At 41.3% G+C, this 17,323-nt stretch overlaps 1 protein-coding gene across 4 annotated transcripts in view; it reads left to right on the top strand.

The window, feature by feature from the left end:
* Positions 1–17,323, top strand: part of LOC139538883 (zinc finger protein 385B-like) — a 174,897-nt gene that overhangs the window by 110,398 nt on the left and 47,176 nt on the right. For all 4 annotated transcript variants that reach the window (XM_071341404.1, XM_071341406.1, XM_071341408.1 and 1 more), the window contains one exon: positions 242–387. In XM_071341404.1, coding sequence (XP_071197505.1) covers positions 242–387 — 146 coding nt within the window. The remainder of the gene's footprint in view (positions 1–241; positions 388–17,323) is intronic.

The raw sequence follows: 17,323 nt of genomic DNA on the forward strand, positions 1-17,323 counted from the left end.
CCTTTCGGTTACTGGCCGAACACTCTAACCACGCACTAACCTGCCGCAACTACATCATACTGCCCTCATCTGAAAATGTGTTAATATTTCTCTTTCTCTGTTTTTCTCTTTTCCCTACTCTTTCTTTCTCTTTCTCTCTCCCTCTCTCTTTCCATTGTTCTGTCCCTTTCTCTCTCTCCTCTCTCTCCATCCCTCTCTCCCCCCGCTCTCTCTCTATCTAACTATTTCTCCGTCTCCAAAGGAAGTTCATGCCATAGCAACACACTGCCTGCGCTGGTGCGGAATCAGTCTCTGATGATGCAGTCCACTTTGGATATGAAACCCTTTATGCCCTTCCACCAAGTGGACACCTCCTCTAGTGTGGGACTCTTCCCTAATTTTAACATGGTAAGAAATTGCTGCTTTCATCTCTTGTTAGTTATGCTTTCCCGAGCCAGAACACCCCATAGGGCAGTAACCTATCTCCTTTTTCTGTAGTGTGAGGCAGATTGATGAACAGGTACAGCCACTGGACTGGACGCTAGTCCTTTCATCTCATGTATTTGTAGTTTATTGTCACTATTATTGATCTTAGATTTCAGTATTGTTTCATTGCCAGAATCCTACTGTCTTTCTTTTCCTGAATCATGAATTCTAAATGGCTTAGGAGATTCTTCCTTTTCCCTTCACAAAGAATCTTAATGGCAAATGCACAGAGAAAGAGAGAGAGCGAGAACACTGCAGTCCCACCATCAAGGCATCGATTCCAACCCTCCAAAACTGAGAGGTGGAAACAAAATCTATTCTTGCTTTTATCTTGCCAAAAACACATCTCATGCTGATAGTTGATGTGGCAGGTGTAAAAATGTCATGACCTGAAAAATCGACTGAGAGAGTTAGTCAAAGAGTTTCTATGCTTGTTTAACTCTGTGTTGGCCAGGCTGTATGCTCCAACCATAGAATGACTAAAACAGACATTTCCATCCAACGTTTTGTGATGGGTGGACCGTTTTATTTACATTTTATTTCTATGTCTCCTCCAACCTGCAGAGTCAGACAGAACAGTGTCCTGTTAAAAGGGACTGAGAGGTAGGCAGCAACAGGAGGACTCACCTGCTCATGTCTGTGCGACTGTGATTCCCAGGCCTGCCATGGTCCGATGTGACAACACTCTTTGGAACAGTTAGTGAGAGCCTTGCCTGTAGTCACGGCAACCTGTCAGGAACACTCTGCCTCACAGCGCTAGTCTCCAGCTCAGACCTGGGTTCAAACACTACTCTAAATAATTTCAAATACTCTGTCTGTGCTTGACTGAGGTTGCCTGTTTCCATAGATCCAATAGAAAAACCTGAAACATCCAAACCCAGTCAACCTGGCACTCCAGTCAAGGCTAGGGAAAATGCTCAATAGTATTTGAAAGATTTCAAATAGTAATTGAACCCAGGTCTGCTCCAGCTTAGCTCAGCTGAGTCCAGTGTGATTCCATTGGCTGAGACAAAGACACATCTAAACCAGACATAGTGGCTCTACTGCTGTCGTTGACTATTAAGTGGTAGTGTACTAAGTTCCTGTTGGTGAGAGTGATGTTGATTATATACACTGTGACTGTAATGATGACACCAACATTAAATATTGTCCAAAAGTTCATCTGGGGACATTTCTTTTTGAAGATATTTTGAAGAATATACTCATTGCAGAATTACAGTTTTTACATTTACATTTTAGTCATTTAGCAGATGCTCTAGAGTGACTTACAGTTAGTGCATTCATCTTAAAATAGCTAGGTGGGACAGCCACATATCACAGTCATAGTAAGTACATTTCCTCAATAAATGAAGTCAGAGAGACCAGAGGTGTTGGTGTGTTGGGTTTGAGCATAGCCTAAAGGTAGGGAAGAGCAGTTCCTCTTACTGCTCCGTAGGTAAGCACCATGGTCCTGTAGTGGATGTGAGCTTCGACTGGAAGCCAGTGGAGTGTGTGGAAGTGCAGGGTGACGTGGGAGAACTTGGGAAGGTTGAACACCAGGAGGGTTGCAGCGTTCTGGGTAAGTTGCAGGGGTTTGATGGCACATGCAGGGAGCCCAGACAACAGGGAGTTGCAGTAGTCCAGACGGGAGATGACAAGTGCCTGGATTAGGAGCTACGCCTTTTCCTGTATGAGGTAGGGTTGTACTCTATGCAAGAGCAAGTCACTGCTTTGTTGTCTAGGGTCATGCCAAGGTTCTTTGCCCTCTGGGAGGGGGACACAGTGGAATTGTCAACTGTGATGGAAAGGTCTTAGAGCAGGCAGGTCTTCCCCAAATGGAAACCTGTTCCCTATTTCCTATATAGTGCATTACTTTTGACCAGGGCCTCACTGTATAGGGAACAGGATGCATCCATAATCCTTCTGTTTTGTATTTTACCTTTATTTAACTACGCAAGTCAGTTAAGAACAAATTCTTATTTTAAATGACAGCCTAGGAACAGTGGGTTAACTGCCTTGTTCAGAGGCAGAATGGCAGATTTTTACCTTGTCAGTTCGGGGGTTCGATCTCGCAACCTTTCGGTTACTAGTCCAACACTCTAACCACTATGCTACCTGCCGCCCCACACGCTAATGTTTGTCATTAGCTTTACTTCACTTCTTTACTGTAGCAAGATAGCTATTTACAGTACAGTGCTGTGTTGGCGGTAGCCTACTCTGTGTAAAAATAAGTTATTTGACTTGGCAAGCACGAGCTCTAAGGGTAGATGACAGGTTTTCAACATTTCCCACAGTGTAATGAATAATGCACAATACACAGTGACAGAACAGAAACAGAATTTAGAATAAGTTTGGTTTATTCTATTGAGGTTCTACAGTTTGTTTATTTGTGTGCAAACAATGGAAATACACTAGAAAAAAACAGCAGTGACAACAAAACAACAATTTGCTCCAAAGCTTGACCCTTGACATTAGAATCCTATCTAGTCTCACTGAGGAGCTTTTCTGTATTCTCCCTTTCAGAAACATGACTACTACAATCAAGATTCCCTCTTAAAAGTACTACAGCACTAGCTTGGTCCCAGTTCGGTATGTGCTGTCTTGCCACTCCTATGGTCAATGTCACAACAAACACAAGGACATAGGGATTGCCAAGACAGTATATACAGATCTGGGACCAGGCTACTACATCACAGAATCAAAAGGCTTTTCCTGTTCAGGCATTTCACTCTAAGTCTGCATTCCAAATGGCACCCTATTCCCTATGTAGTGCATTGGGCTCTGGTCAAAAGTAGTGCACTATATATGGAATAAGGTGCCATTTGGGAAACAGGCTGTTATTAGCAAAATGGGATTTAACAGGTTCCAAACGACCACCCCTCATCACTGTCAAACGCTCCCTAAAACATTTCTGCGAGCAGGCCTTTCTAATCGAACTGGTCTGTGTATCCTGGAAGGATATTGACCTCATCCCGTCAGTCGAGGATGCCTGGTTGTTCTTTAAAAGTAATTTCCTCACAATCTTAAATAAGCATGCCACTTTCAAAAAATGTAGAACTAAGAACAGATATAGCCCTTGGTTCACTCCAGACCTTACTGCCCTTGACCAGCACAAAAACATCCTGTGGCGGACTGCAATAGCATCGAATAGTCCCCGCGATATGCAACTGTTCAGAGAAGTCAGGAACCAATACACGCAGACAGTCAGGAAAGCAAAGGCTAGCTTTTTCAAACAGAAATTTGCATCCTGTAGCTCTAACTCCAAAAAGTTTTGTGACACTGTAAAGTCCATGGAGAACAAGAGCACCTCCTCCCAGCTGCCCACTGCACTGAGGTTAGGTAACACGGTCACCACCGATAAATCCATGATAATCGAAAATCTCAATAAGCATTACTCTACGGCTGGCCATGCTTTCCTCCTGGCTACCTGTTACGAGAATTTTGTTCTCAGTTGTTCATAATACCCAATTGAATTAATTACTCAGCCTGAAACCCAGAATTTGTAAGAAACTGGTTGAAATGAATCAGACGGAGGCCCAGCCACAATAGTCAGAACATGTATTTACGAGAGCGCTCTGCCAATCATTACATGTACATTATATACCTCTCATTTCATCATAAATGTCCCTCCTCCTCTAATACAATGACAATATAGTTCACAAGTCCTTCTCATACATTGCCTGCCACCTGTTATACAATCTACTACAAGCCCAAGGTTTCTCCCGTCCCTGGGTGGGGAGACTTCCTTCCCTGTTATCAGTTCCACAGTGGTCACAAGTTGTCTGCCACAGTTCCCTGCCTGCTAACAGTCCCTCTTTCTTATGGACAAACATTCTTCATCAGACAGGATATAATTCTGTTAGTTATATTTCTAGTTAAATGTATACATCATTTAGTCCTTATTCATAAAAATCCCATAACACTACCCCAACCCCGGCCAACAGCTCCGCCCCCCCGCAGCTACTTGCCCGAGCCTCCCCAGCTTCTCCTTCACCCAAATCCAGATAGCAGATGTTCTGAAAGAGCTGCAAAACCTGAACACGTACAAATCAGCTGGGCTAGACAATCTGGACACTCTCTTTCTAAAACTATCCGCCGCCATTGTTGCAACCCCTATTACCAGCCTGTTCAACCTCTCTTTTGTATCGTCCGAGATCCCTAAAGATTGGAAAGCTGCCGCGGTCATCCCCCTCTTCAAAGGGGGTGACACTCTAGACCCAAACTGTTATAGACCTATATCCATCCTGCCCTGCCTCTCTAAAGTCTTCAAAAGCCAAGTTAAAAAACAGATCACTGACCATTTCGAATCCCACCGAACGTTCTCCGCTGTGCAATCCGGTTTCCGAGCTGGTCACGGCTGCACCTCAGCCACGCTCAAGGTACTAAATGATATCATAACCACCATCGATAAAAGACAGTACTGTGCAGCCATCTTCATCGACCTGGCCAAGGCTTTCGACTCTGTCAATCACCGTATTCTTATAGGCAGACTCAATAGTCTTGGTTTCTCAAATGACTGCCTCGCCTGGTTCACCAACTACTTCGCAGACAGAGTTCAGTGTGTCAAATCGTAGGGCCTGTTGTCCGCATCTCTGGCAGTCTCTATGGGGGTACCACAGGGTTCAATTCTCGGGCCGACTCTTTTCTCTGTATATATCAATGATGTCGCTCTTGCTGCTGGTGATTCCCTGATCCACCTCTACGCAGACGACACCATTCTGTATACATCTGGCCCTTCTTTGGACCTCCAAACAAGCTTCAATGCCATACAACACTCCTTCCATGGCCTCCAACTGCTCTTAAACGCTAGTAAAACCAAATGCATGCTTTTCAACCGTTCGCTGCCTGCACCCGCCCGCCCGACTAGCATCACTACCCTGGACGGTTCTGACCAAGAATATGTGGACAACTACAAATACCTAGGTGTCTGGCTAGACTGTAAACTCTCCTTCCAGACTCATATTAAACATCTCCAATCCAAAATCAAATCTAGAATCGCCTTTCTATTTCGCAACAAATCCTCCTTCACTCACGCCGCCAAACTTACCCTAGTAAAACTGACTATCCTACCGATCCTCGAATTCGGCGATGTCATCTACAAAATAGCTTCCAATAACTCTACTCAGCAAACTGGATGCAGTCTATCACAGTGCCATCCGTTTTGTTACCAAAGCCCCTTATACCACCCACCACTGCGACCTGTATGCTCTAGTCGGCTGGCCCTCGCTACATATTCGTTGCCAGACCCACTGGCTCCAAGTCATCTATAAGTCTATGCTAGGTAAAGTTCCACCTTATCTCAGCTCACTGGTCACGATAACAACACCCACCCATAGCACGTGCTCCAGCAGGTATATCTCACTGGTCATCCCTAAAACCAACACATACTTTGGCTGCCTTTCCTTCCAGTTCTCTGCTACCAGTGACTGGAACGAATTGCAAAAATCGCTGAAACTTATATTTCCCTCACTATCTTTGGGTGGGTTATTTACAGATGGACTATGTACAGCTGCAGCGATCGGTTAGCTGCTTAGATAGCTGATGTTTAATCTACCTACCTCATCCCCATATTGTTTTTATTTACTTTTCTGCTCTTTTGCACACCAGTATCTCTACTTGCACATCATCATCTGCTCATTTATCACTCCAGTGTTAATCTGCTAAATTGTAATTACCTCGCTACTATGGCCTATTTATTGCCTACCTCCTCCCCATTTGCACACACTGTATATATACTTTCTTTTTTTCTATTATGTTATTGACTGTACGCTTGTTTATTCCATGTGTAACTCTGTGGTGTTGTTTGTGTCGCACTGCTTTGCTTTATCTTGGCCAGGTCGCAGTTGTAAATGAGAACTTGTTCTCAACTGGCCTAACGCTACCTGGTTAAATAAATGTGAAAGAAAATACTAGCTCTGTAACATGAATGCTTAAATACAGGAACTGTATCAAGTGCTGCATGCAGTAGCCTGATCCTAGATCTGTTTGTGCTATCTTACCAACTCCTTCAAGGAGTTGAAAAGTGATATCCCAAGTATAAATACACTAAAGTACACAAACTAAATTGCAAAAAATATGTTTTGAGCAAAATGTGTATTTCTGTGCATTCTCGACCTCACCCAGACAGAGCTTCCACAACTGGAAGACATTATGTCATTGGCCATAACCCAACCCCTGTAGGTTAGGTTACCTGGATGTAGAGTTGCCTACCGTTATTGGTAATCCAGTAGCATTGTTTTGGAGAAAGTCACAGTACAGCCAAACCGGATGCAAGACATCCAAGCCAACTTTTTCTTTATCTTTCCAACAAGTCCAGAATGCCGGCGAAGATGGTTGGAATTTGCTGGGAAAGACGAGTCGCACCTTTTCAAAGTAGTCGCCTGTGCCATGCTCATTTTACCAAGGAGAGCTTCTCAACTGCAGGAATGGTGAAGCCCAACATGCAGAAAATGTATAGGCTGACAGAAGTAGACAAATCCTTATACTCTAATGTTAGTGAAGGATCAGATAGTACTTTTCATATGGATGAAACCATCACAGACGCTGAGGATGGACAAGAACGGTAGACTAGCTCACCCTTGCTGTTGTAATGACTAATAACTTGCCCTTGTATAAATGTTTCGCCCTGGTAATCTAAAAGCTGTTTTGGATACTTAGCTTGTTTTCGCTTTGTCATTATGGGATATTGTGTGTAGATTGATGAGGGGAAAAAATGATTTAATACATTTTAGAATAACGCTGTAATGTAACAAAATGTGGAAAAGGAGAAGGGGTCTAAATACTTTCCGAATGCACTGCATATCTTTAAAAAACGGCGCGGTAGAAAGGACTATCAACACATACTGACCAGCTCATGTTATAGACAGAAGCAGGCTACATGGCAGACCAATCCAAACTCATCTCCCGACATGTCTATTTTTTAAAATAAAAAATAAAAGGTTTACGTTCAAATGCTTCTCCTGTGAAGTAGAGACGTGCGAATTCTCTCTCCAGATCTTCCAAGGGAAGCGAATCTGCATCGGGGATGTAGTCAGACACAAAGCTGCTTTCTCTGCAGAGACGTCTGTGTAGCACATTTTTCAAACGGTGATGTATGCGTGTTGTTGACAGAACTAGTATAAGCCAGCACATGAACACGCCCACTTTTGCAACGTAATGCCTGCCCTTCGACCTTACGCCTGCCCAAATGTGAAAGTGAAAGTAAATCACGTGATACTGTAAACGAGGTGAAATGAGACTGGAGGCCGTATTGAAACATGACAATGACCATTAAGAGTTGACAAGACAGCAAAAACAGATCTAGGATCAGGTGTAGAGTACAACGCAACATGTCAAGTGTTGGTCACATGTTTCATGAGGTGAAATAAAAGATCCCAGAAATCTTCCATACGCATAAAAAGCTTATTTCTCTAAAATGTTGTGCACAAATTTGTTTACTTACCTGTTAGTGAGCATTTCTCCTTTGCCAAGATAATCCATCCCCCTGACAGGTGTGGCAAACCAAGGAGCTGATTAAACAGCATGATCATTACACAGGTGCACCTTGTCTTGGAGACAATAAAAGGCCACTCTCAAATGTGCAGTTTTGTCACACAACGCCACAAATGTCTCAAGTTTTGAGGGAACGTACATTTGACATGCTGACTGCAGGAATGTCCAACAGAGCTGTTGCAAGATGATGTGCTCGTTGTCCTCACCAGGGTCTTGATCGGAATGCAGGTCGGATTCATAACCGACGTCACCTTCGATCAAATCAAATGTATTTATATAGCCCTTCTTACATCAGCTGATATATCAAAGTGCTGTACAGAAACCTGTACAAACCTGTACACCGTGCTTCTACACCTGTGCTGTACAAGCAATGCAGGTGTAGAAGCACGGTGGCAAGGAAAAACTGCCTAGAAAGGCCAAAACCTAGGAAGAAACCTAGAGAGGAACAAGGCTATGTGGGGTGGCCAGTCCTCTTCTGGCTGTGCCGGGTGGAGATGACCACTGGCACGCTGGAGAAGAGTGCTCTTTACGCATGAATATCGGTTTCAACTGTACTGTATGGCGTCGTGTGGGTGAGAAGTTTTCTGATGTCAACGTTGTGAACAGAGTGCTCCATGGTGGCATTGGGGTTATGGTATGTGTATTTGTATTTGTATTTATTACGGATCCCCATTAGCTGCCAAAGCAGCAGCTACTCTTCCTGGGGTCCAGCAAAGTTAAGGCAATTATACATTTTAAAAACAATACAATACATTCATAACAGATTTCACATCATATTACGTGTGTGCCCTCAGGCCTCTATTCTACTACCACATATCTATAACACAAAATCCATGTGTACATGTGTGTATGTTATTTTGTGTTTGTATGCATGTGTCTATGTTTGTGTTGCTTCACAGTTCCCGCTGTTCCATAAGGTGTATTTTTATCTGTTTTTTAAATCTATTTTTACTGCTGGCATGAGTTACTTGATGTGGAATAGACTTGATGTGGAATAGAGTTCCGTGTAGTCATGGCTCTATGTAGTACTGTGTGCCTCCCATAGTCTGTTCTGGACTTGGGGACTGTGTGGAGACTTCTGGTGGCATGTCTTGTGGGGTATGCATGGGTGTCTGTGCTGTGTGCCAGTAGTTTAGACAGACAGCTCGGTGCATTCAACATGTCAATACCTCTCACAAATACAAGTAGTGATGAAGTCAATCTCTCCTCCACGTTGAGCCAGGAGAGATTCACATGCATATTATTAATGCTAGCTCTCTGTGTACATCCAAGGGCCAGCCGTGCTAACCTGTTCTGAGACAATTGCAATTTTCCTAAGTCCCTCTTTGTGGCACCTGACCACACGACTGAACAGTCCAGGTGCGACAAAACTAGGGCCTGTAGGACCTGCCTTGTTGATAGTGCTTTTAAGAATGCAGAGCAACACTTTATTATAGACAGACTTCTCCCCATCCTAGCGACTGTTGTATCAATATGTTTTGACTGTGACAGTTTACAATCCAGGGTTACTCAAAGTAATTTAGTCTCCTCAACATGCTCAATTTACACATTATTCATTACAAAAGAGAACCTTAGTGGAGGTTTAGGGTTTAGTGAATGATTTGTCTCAAATACAATGCTTTTCGTTTTTGTAATATTTAGGACTAACTTATTCCTTGCCACCAATTCTGAAACTAACTGCAGCTCTTTGTGAAGTTTTGCTGTCATTTCAGTCGCTGTGGTAGCTGACGTGTATAGTGTTGAGTCATCTGCATACATAGACACACTGGCTTTACTCAAAGCCAGTGGCATGTCATTAGTAAAGATTGAAAAAAGTAAGGGGCTTAGACAGCTGCCCTGGGGAATTCCTGATTCTACCTGGATTTTGTTGGAGAGGCTTCCATTGAAGAACACCCTCTGTGTTCTGTTAGACTTTATCCAAAATATAGCAGGGGTGTAAAGCCATAACACATACGCTTTTGCAGCAACAGACTATGATCGATAATGTCAAAAGCCTCACTGAAGTCTAACAAAACAGCCCCCACAATCTTTTTATCACCAATTTCTCTCAGCCAATCATCAGTCATTTTATATAAGTGCTGTGCTTGTTGAATGTTCTTCCCTATAAGCGTGCTGAAAGTCTGTTGTCAGTTTGTTTACTGTAAAATAGCATTGTATCTAGTCAAACACCATTTTTCCATTTTAAACCAAAGTCAGTTAAGGGGGCTTTACTATCATAGGGGACTAACCTTTGCATCCCTCCAGGCCTGAGGGCACACACTTTCTAGTAGGCTTAAATTAAAGATATGGCAAATAGGAGTGGTAATACCGTCCGCTATTATCCTCAGTAATTTTCCATCCACATTGCCAGACCCCAGTGGCTTGTCATTGTTGATAAAGAATTAGTAAAGATATGATCAATACATGTTCATGATTTCATTCATGTACTGTTTGTAACTACCCTTGTAGTTTGATTCATATCCTGAACCAGGTTGCAGGCACTAGTTACAGTTTGAAGCTTTCTCTTGAGTGGGCAGCCTGATGAAAACCAGTCAATATTTAAATCACCCAGAAAGTATACCTCTCTTTTGATATCACATACATTATCAAGCATTTCACACATGTTATCCAGATACTGACTGTTAGCACTTGGTGGTCTATAGCAGCGTCCCACCAGTATGGACAGGCATAAGCTACGGACAACAAACACAATTCATTTTATTGATGGCAATTTGAATGCACAAAGATACCAGGATGAGATCCTGAGGTCCATTGTCATACTATTCATTTGCTGCCATCACCTCAACGTTCAGCAGGATAATACACATTCCTGGAAGCTGAAAATGTCCCAGTTCTGCCATGGCCTTCATACCCATCAGACATGTCACCCATTGAGCCTGTTTGGGATGCTCTGGATCGACGCGTACGACAGCGTGTTTCAGTTTCTGCCAATATCCAGCAACTTCGCACAACCATTGAAGAGGGGGGACAACATTCCACAGGCCACAATCAACAACCTGATCCACTCGAAGGAGATGCTGCATGAGGCAAATGCTGGTCACACCAGATACTGACTGGTTTTCTGATCCACGCCCCTACTTTTTTTAAAGGTATCTGTGACCAACAGATGCATATCTGTATTCCCAGTCATGTGAAATCCACAGATTAGTACCTAATTCAATTGACTGATTTCCTTATCTGAACTGTAACTCAGTAACATCTTTGAAATTGTTGCAGGTTGCATTTATACTTTTGTTTATTGTAGATGTATTTTTCATGCTGTGAATCTTTTGTTGAGGAGGATGGAGTATGGTGTTGGAACATACAGTATGAGGTTTGATACCTTCATTGTTGCAGCATCACTGTTCTGTAGTCACTGTACTACCGTGTACTCTGAATCAATAAACCTGTGAAGACAACACAATACTCTGCAGGTGTCAGAAACTCACGGTACATTCAGGAGTACAAAACCAACAGATGGTGAATTGATCTGTCTTTGTTTTCCTCTGCAGCTGCTCTCAATATAAAATTCTTGAAACACAAAATGTAGGCTACTGTAAGAATGACTGCAACATAATATGTATGTTTATTAAGTAATGTTATAGTGAAAAAGGAGTCTCTGCAAACTTCAGTCAGATGCAATGTCAGTGTTTTTATTAGCTAAGCTTTCAGTCTGTGATAACCATATAATTAGAATTCTATGGTGATAACCTTTGTCTGAGCAACATATATTCTTACCTTGTAGAGTGGTTTGTGAGAGTATTCACCCCCTTGGCATTTTGACTATTTTGCTGCCTTACAACCTGGTATTAAAATTGATTTTTGGGGGGTTTGTATCATTTGATTTACACAACATGCCTACCACTTTGAAGATGCAAAATATTTGTTATTGTGACACAAACAAGAAATAAGACAAAAAAACAGAAAACTTGAGCGTGCATAAATATTCACCCACCCAAAGTCAATACTTTGTAGAGCCACATTTTGCAGCAATTACAGCTGCAAGTCTCTTGGGGATGTCTCTATAAGCTTGCCACATCTAGCCACTGAGGTTTTTCAAGGCAATACTGCTTCAGCTCCTTCAAGTTGGATCGGTTCCGCTGGTGTACTGCAATCTTTAAGTCATACCACAGAGGTCTGGGCTTTGACTAGATCATTCCAAGACATTTAAATGTTTCCCCTTAAACCACTCGAGTGTTGCTTTAGCAGTATGCTTAGGGTCCTTGTCCTGCTGGAAGGTGAACCTCCATCCCAGTCTCAAATCTCTGGAAGACTGAAACAGGTTTCCCTCAAGAATTTCCCTGTATTTAGCGCCATCCATCATTCCTTCAATTCTGACCAGTTTCCCAGTCCCTGACGATAAAATGTTCTCGGGGTGATGAGAGGTGTTGGGTTTGCACCAGACATAGTGTTTTCCTTGATGGCCAAAAAGCTCAATTTTAGTCTCATCTGACCAGAGTACTTTCTTCAATATGTTTGGGGAGTCTCCCACATGCCTTTTGGCGAACACCAAACATGTTTGCTTATTTTTTTCTGGCCACTCTTCCGTAAAGCTCAGCTCTGTGGAGTGTACGGCTTAAAGTGGTCCTATGGACAGATACTCCAATCTCCACTGTGGAGCGTTGCAGCACCTTCAGGGTTATCTTTGGTTTCTTTGTTGCCTCTCTGATTAATTCCCTCCTTTCCTGGTCCGTGAGTTTTGGTGGACGGCCCTCTCTTGGCATGTTTGTTGTGGTGCCATATTCTTTCCATTTTTTAATAATGGATTTAATGGTGCTCCGTGGGATGTTCAAAGTTTCGGATATTTTTTTACAACCCAACCCTGATCTGTACTTCTCCACAACTTTGTCCCTGACCTGTTTGGATAGCTCCTTGGTCTTCATAGTGCCGCTTACTTGGTGGTGCCCCTTGCTTAGTGGTGTTGCAGACTCTGGGGCCTTTCAGAACAGATCATGTGACAGATCATGTGACACTTAGATTGCACACAGGTGGACTTTATTTAACTAATTATGTGACTTCTGAAGGTTATTGGTTGCACCAGATCTTATTTAGGTGCTTCATAGCAAAGGGGGTGAAAACATATGCACGCACCACTTTTCCGTTTTAAATTTTTTTAATTTTTTGAAACAAGATATTTTTTTCATTTAATCTATTTGGACTATTTTGTGTATGTCCATTACATTAAATAATGTAGGAAAAACGCCAAGGGGGTGAATACTTTTGAAAGGCACTGTAAATGTTGATTGTTCATGTGCACCAGTGGGGGCTGGTGGGATGAGCTATAGGAGGACAGGCACATTGTAATGGCTGGAATGGAATAAATGGAACGGCATCAAACACATCAAACATATAGAAACCACTTTTGACTCAGTTTCCAGGAATTCCATTCCAGCCATTACAATGAGTATGTCCTCTAGCTCCTACCACCAGCCTCCTCTGATATGCACTTGGTGAGAGAGGTGCCAGACTGCAATGATTGAATTAGAGTGTGCATTTTGTATCCCATTCATCATATTGTCAAATGCATCCTGTAACAGGACAAGTGGGCTCGTGGGTTCTGACACTAAGTCTGACAACATGTTATTACTGTCATCACTGGTACTGGTAGGTAATTGGCAGTATTACATAGAGAGAGAGAGAGAGAGAGAGAGAGAGAGAGAGAAAGATGGAGGCAGAAAGAGAAAGAGGGCGAGAGAGAGAGAGACTTGCCTCGATTCCTCCTGTACATCATCCTCTGTCTTCATTAACTCATGTCAGTCAGACATGCGAAACTCTGACACACTGAGTGGCGTAGCGACATGCTAAAGGGATTATTTATGATTACATACTGTATCTACTCTACACTAGAGTACTCTATATTTGACCTGTTTTATTTCATTATGTTTTGACGTAGATTTCATCTCCATAAGACTAACCTGTATAAATAAAGGTTAATATAAATATTTGCCTCAGCAGTAACATTGAAGTGGTGACAGACTTTTGAGGTTGTGAAGTTGATTTGTTTCCAGAATGATTTGCATTGAGGAGGTGAACAGGAGATGACAGGAACGTGTAATTGAAATGAATTGGACAGTGACAGCCTGGACCTGCCTGCCTTTAGCCCTGCAGCTTTCTCTGTCTGCTTATCACTGGAATTTAATTAACAGTCACTGAATGACAGTTAAAGTCATTTTTCTCGAGTTGTTTTGCTGGGTTGGGTTGGTGGGGTGTGTACCACCAGTGCATTGTGTTTAGTTGTGTTGTTTTGTATAGGGTTGAAAATGCACAGTTGGAAGGAATACAATAAGCACCATACACAACAAGGACCACATACACAATTACAGTATGGAACCATACACGATAACAATATAGCACCATACACAATTACAGTATGGAACCATACACAATAACAATATAGCACCATACACAATTACAGTATGGAACCATACACGATAACAATATAGCACCATACACAATTACAGTATGGAACCATACACGATAACAATATAGCACCATACACAATTACAGTATGGAACCATACACGATAACAATATAGCACCATACACAATTACAGTATGGAACCATACACGATAACAATATAGCACCATACACAATTACAGTATGGAACCATACACGATAACAATATAGCACCATACACAAGTACAGTATGGAACCATACACGATAACAATATAGCACCATACACAATTACAGTATGGAACCATACACGATAACAATATAGCACCATACACAATTACAGTATGGAACCATACACGATAACAATATAGCACCATACACAATTACAGTATGGAACCATACACGATAACAATATAGCACCATACACAATTACAGTATGGAACCATACACGATAACAATATAGCACCATACACAAGTACAGTATGGAACCATACACGATAACAATATAGCACCATACACAATTACAGTATGGAACCATACACGATAACAATATAGCACCATACACAAGTACAGTATGGAACCATACACGATAACAATATAGCACCATACACAATTACAGTATGGAACCATACACGATAACAATATAGCACCATACACAAGTACAGTATGGAACCATACACGATAACAATATAGCACCATACACAATTACAGTATGGAACCATACACGATAACAATATAGCACCATACACAAGTACAGTATGGAACCATACACGATAACAATATAGCACCATACACAATTACAGTATGGAACCATACACGATAACAATATAGCACCATACACAATTACAGTATGGAACCATACACGATAACAATATAGCACCATACACAATTACAGTATGGAACCATACACGATAACAATATAGCACCATACACAATTACAGTATGGAACCATACACGATAACAATATAGCACCATACACAATTACAGTATGGAACCATACACGATAACAATATAGCACCATACACAATTACAGTATGGAACCATACACGATAACAATATAGCACCATACACAATTACAGTATGGAACCATACACGATAACAATATAGCACCATACACAATTACAGTATGGAACCATACACGATAACAATATAGCACCATACACAATTACAGTATGGAACCATACACGATAACAATATAGCACCATACACAATTACAGTATGGAACCATACACGATAACAATATAGCACCATACACAAGTACAGTATGGAACCATACACGATAACAATATAGCACCATACACAATTACAGTATGGAACCATACACGATAACAATATAGCACCATACACAATTACAGTATGGAACCATACACGATAACAATATAGCACCATACACAAGTACAGTATGGAACCATACACGATAACAATATAGCACCATACACAATTACAGTATGGAACCATACACGATAACAATATAGCACCATACACAAGTACAGTATGGAACCATACACGATAACAATATAGCACCATACACAATTACAGTATGGAACCATACACGATAACAATATAGCACCATACACAAGTACAGTATGGAACCATACACGATAACAATATAGCACCATACACAATTACAGTATGGAACCATACACGATAACAATATAGCACCATACACAAGTACAGTATGGAACCATACACGATAACAATATAGCACCATACACAATTACAGTATGGAACCATACACGATAACAATATAGCACCATACACAAGTACAGTATGGAACCATACACGATAACAATATAGCACCATACACAATTACAGTATGGAACCATACACGATAACAATATAGCACCATACACAATTACAGTATGGAACCATACACGATAACAATATAGCACCATACACAATTACAGTATGGAACCATACACGATAACAATATAGCACCATACACAATTACAGTATGGAACCATACACGATAACAATATAGCACCATACACAATTACAGTATGGAACCATACACGATAACAATATAGCACCATACACAATTACAGTATGGAACCATACACGATAACAATATAGCACCATACACAATTACAGTATGGAACCATACACGATAACAATATAGCACCATACACAATTACAGTATGGAACCATACACGATAACAATATAGCACCATACACAATTACAGTATGGAACCATACACGATAACAATATAGCACCATACACAATTACAGTATGGAACCATACACGATAACAATATAGCACCATACACAATTACAGTATGGAACCATACACGATAACAATATAGCACCATACACAATTACAGTATGGAACCATACACGATAACAATATAGCACCATACACAATTACAGTATGGAACCATACACGATAACAATATAGCACCATACACAATTACAGTATGGAACCATACACGATAACAATATAGCACCATACACAATTACAGTATGGAACCATACACGATAACAATATAGCACCATACACAATTACAGTATGGAACCATACACGATAACAATATAGCACCATACACAATTACAGTATGGAACCATACACGATAACAATATAGCACCATACACAATTACAGTATGGAACCATACACGATAACAATATAGCACCATACACAATTACAGTATGGAACCATACACGATAACAATATAGCACCATACACAATTACAGTATGGAACCATACACGATAACAATATAGCACCATACACAATTACAGTATGGAACCATACACGATAACAATATAGCACCATACACAATTACAGTATGGAACCATACACGATAACAATATAGCACCATACACAATTACAGTATGGAACCATACACGATAACAATATAGCACCATACACAATTACAGTATGGAACCATACACGATAACAATATAGCACCATACACAATTACAGTATGGAACCATACACGATAACAATATAGCACCATACACAAGTACAGTATGGAACCATACACGATAACAATATAGCACCATACACAATTACAGTATG

Source organism: Salvelinus alpinus, chromosome 14, assembly GCF_045679555.1.
Source record: "Salvelinus alpinus chromosome 14, SLU_Salpinus.1, whole genome shotgun sequence".
Lineage (NCBI taxonomy): Eukaryota > Metazoa > Chordata > Actinopteri > Salmoniformes > Salmonidae > Salvelinus > Salvelinus alpinus.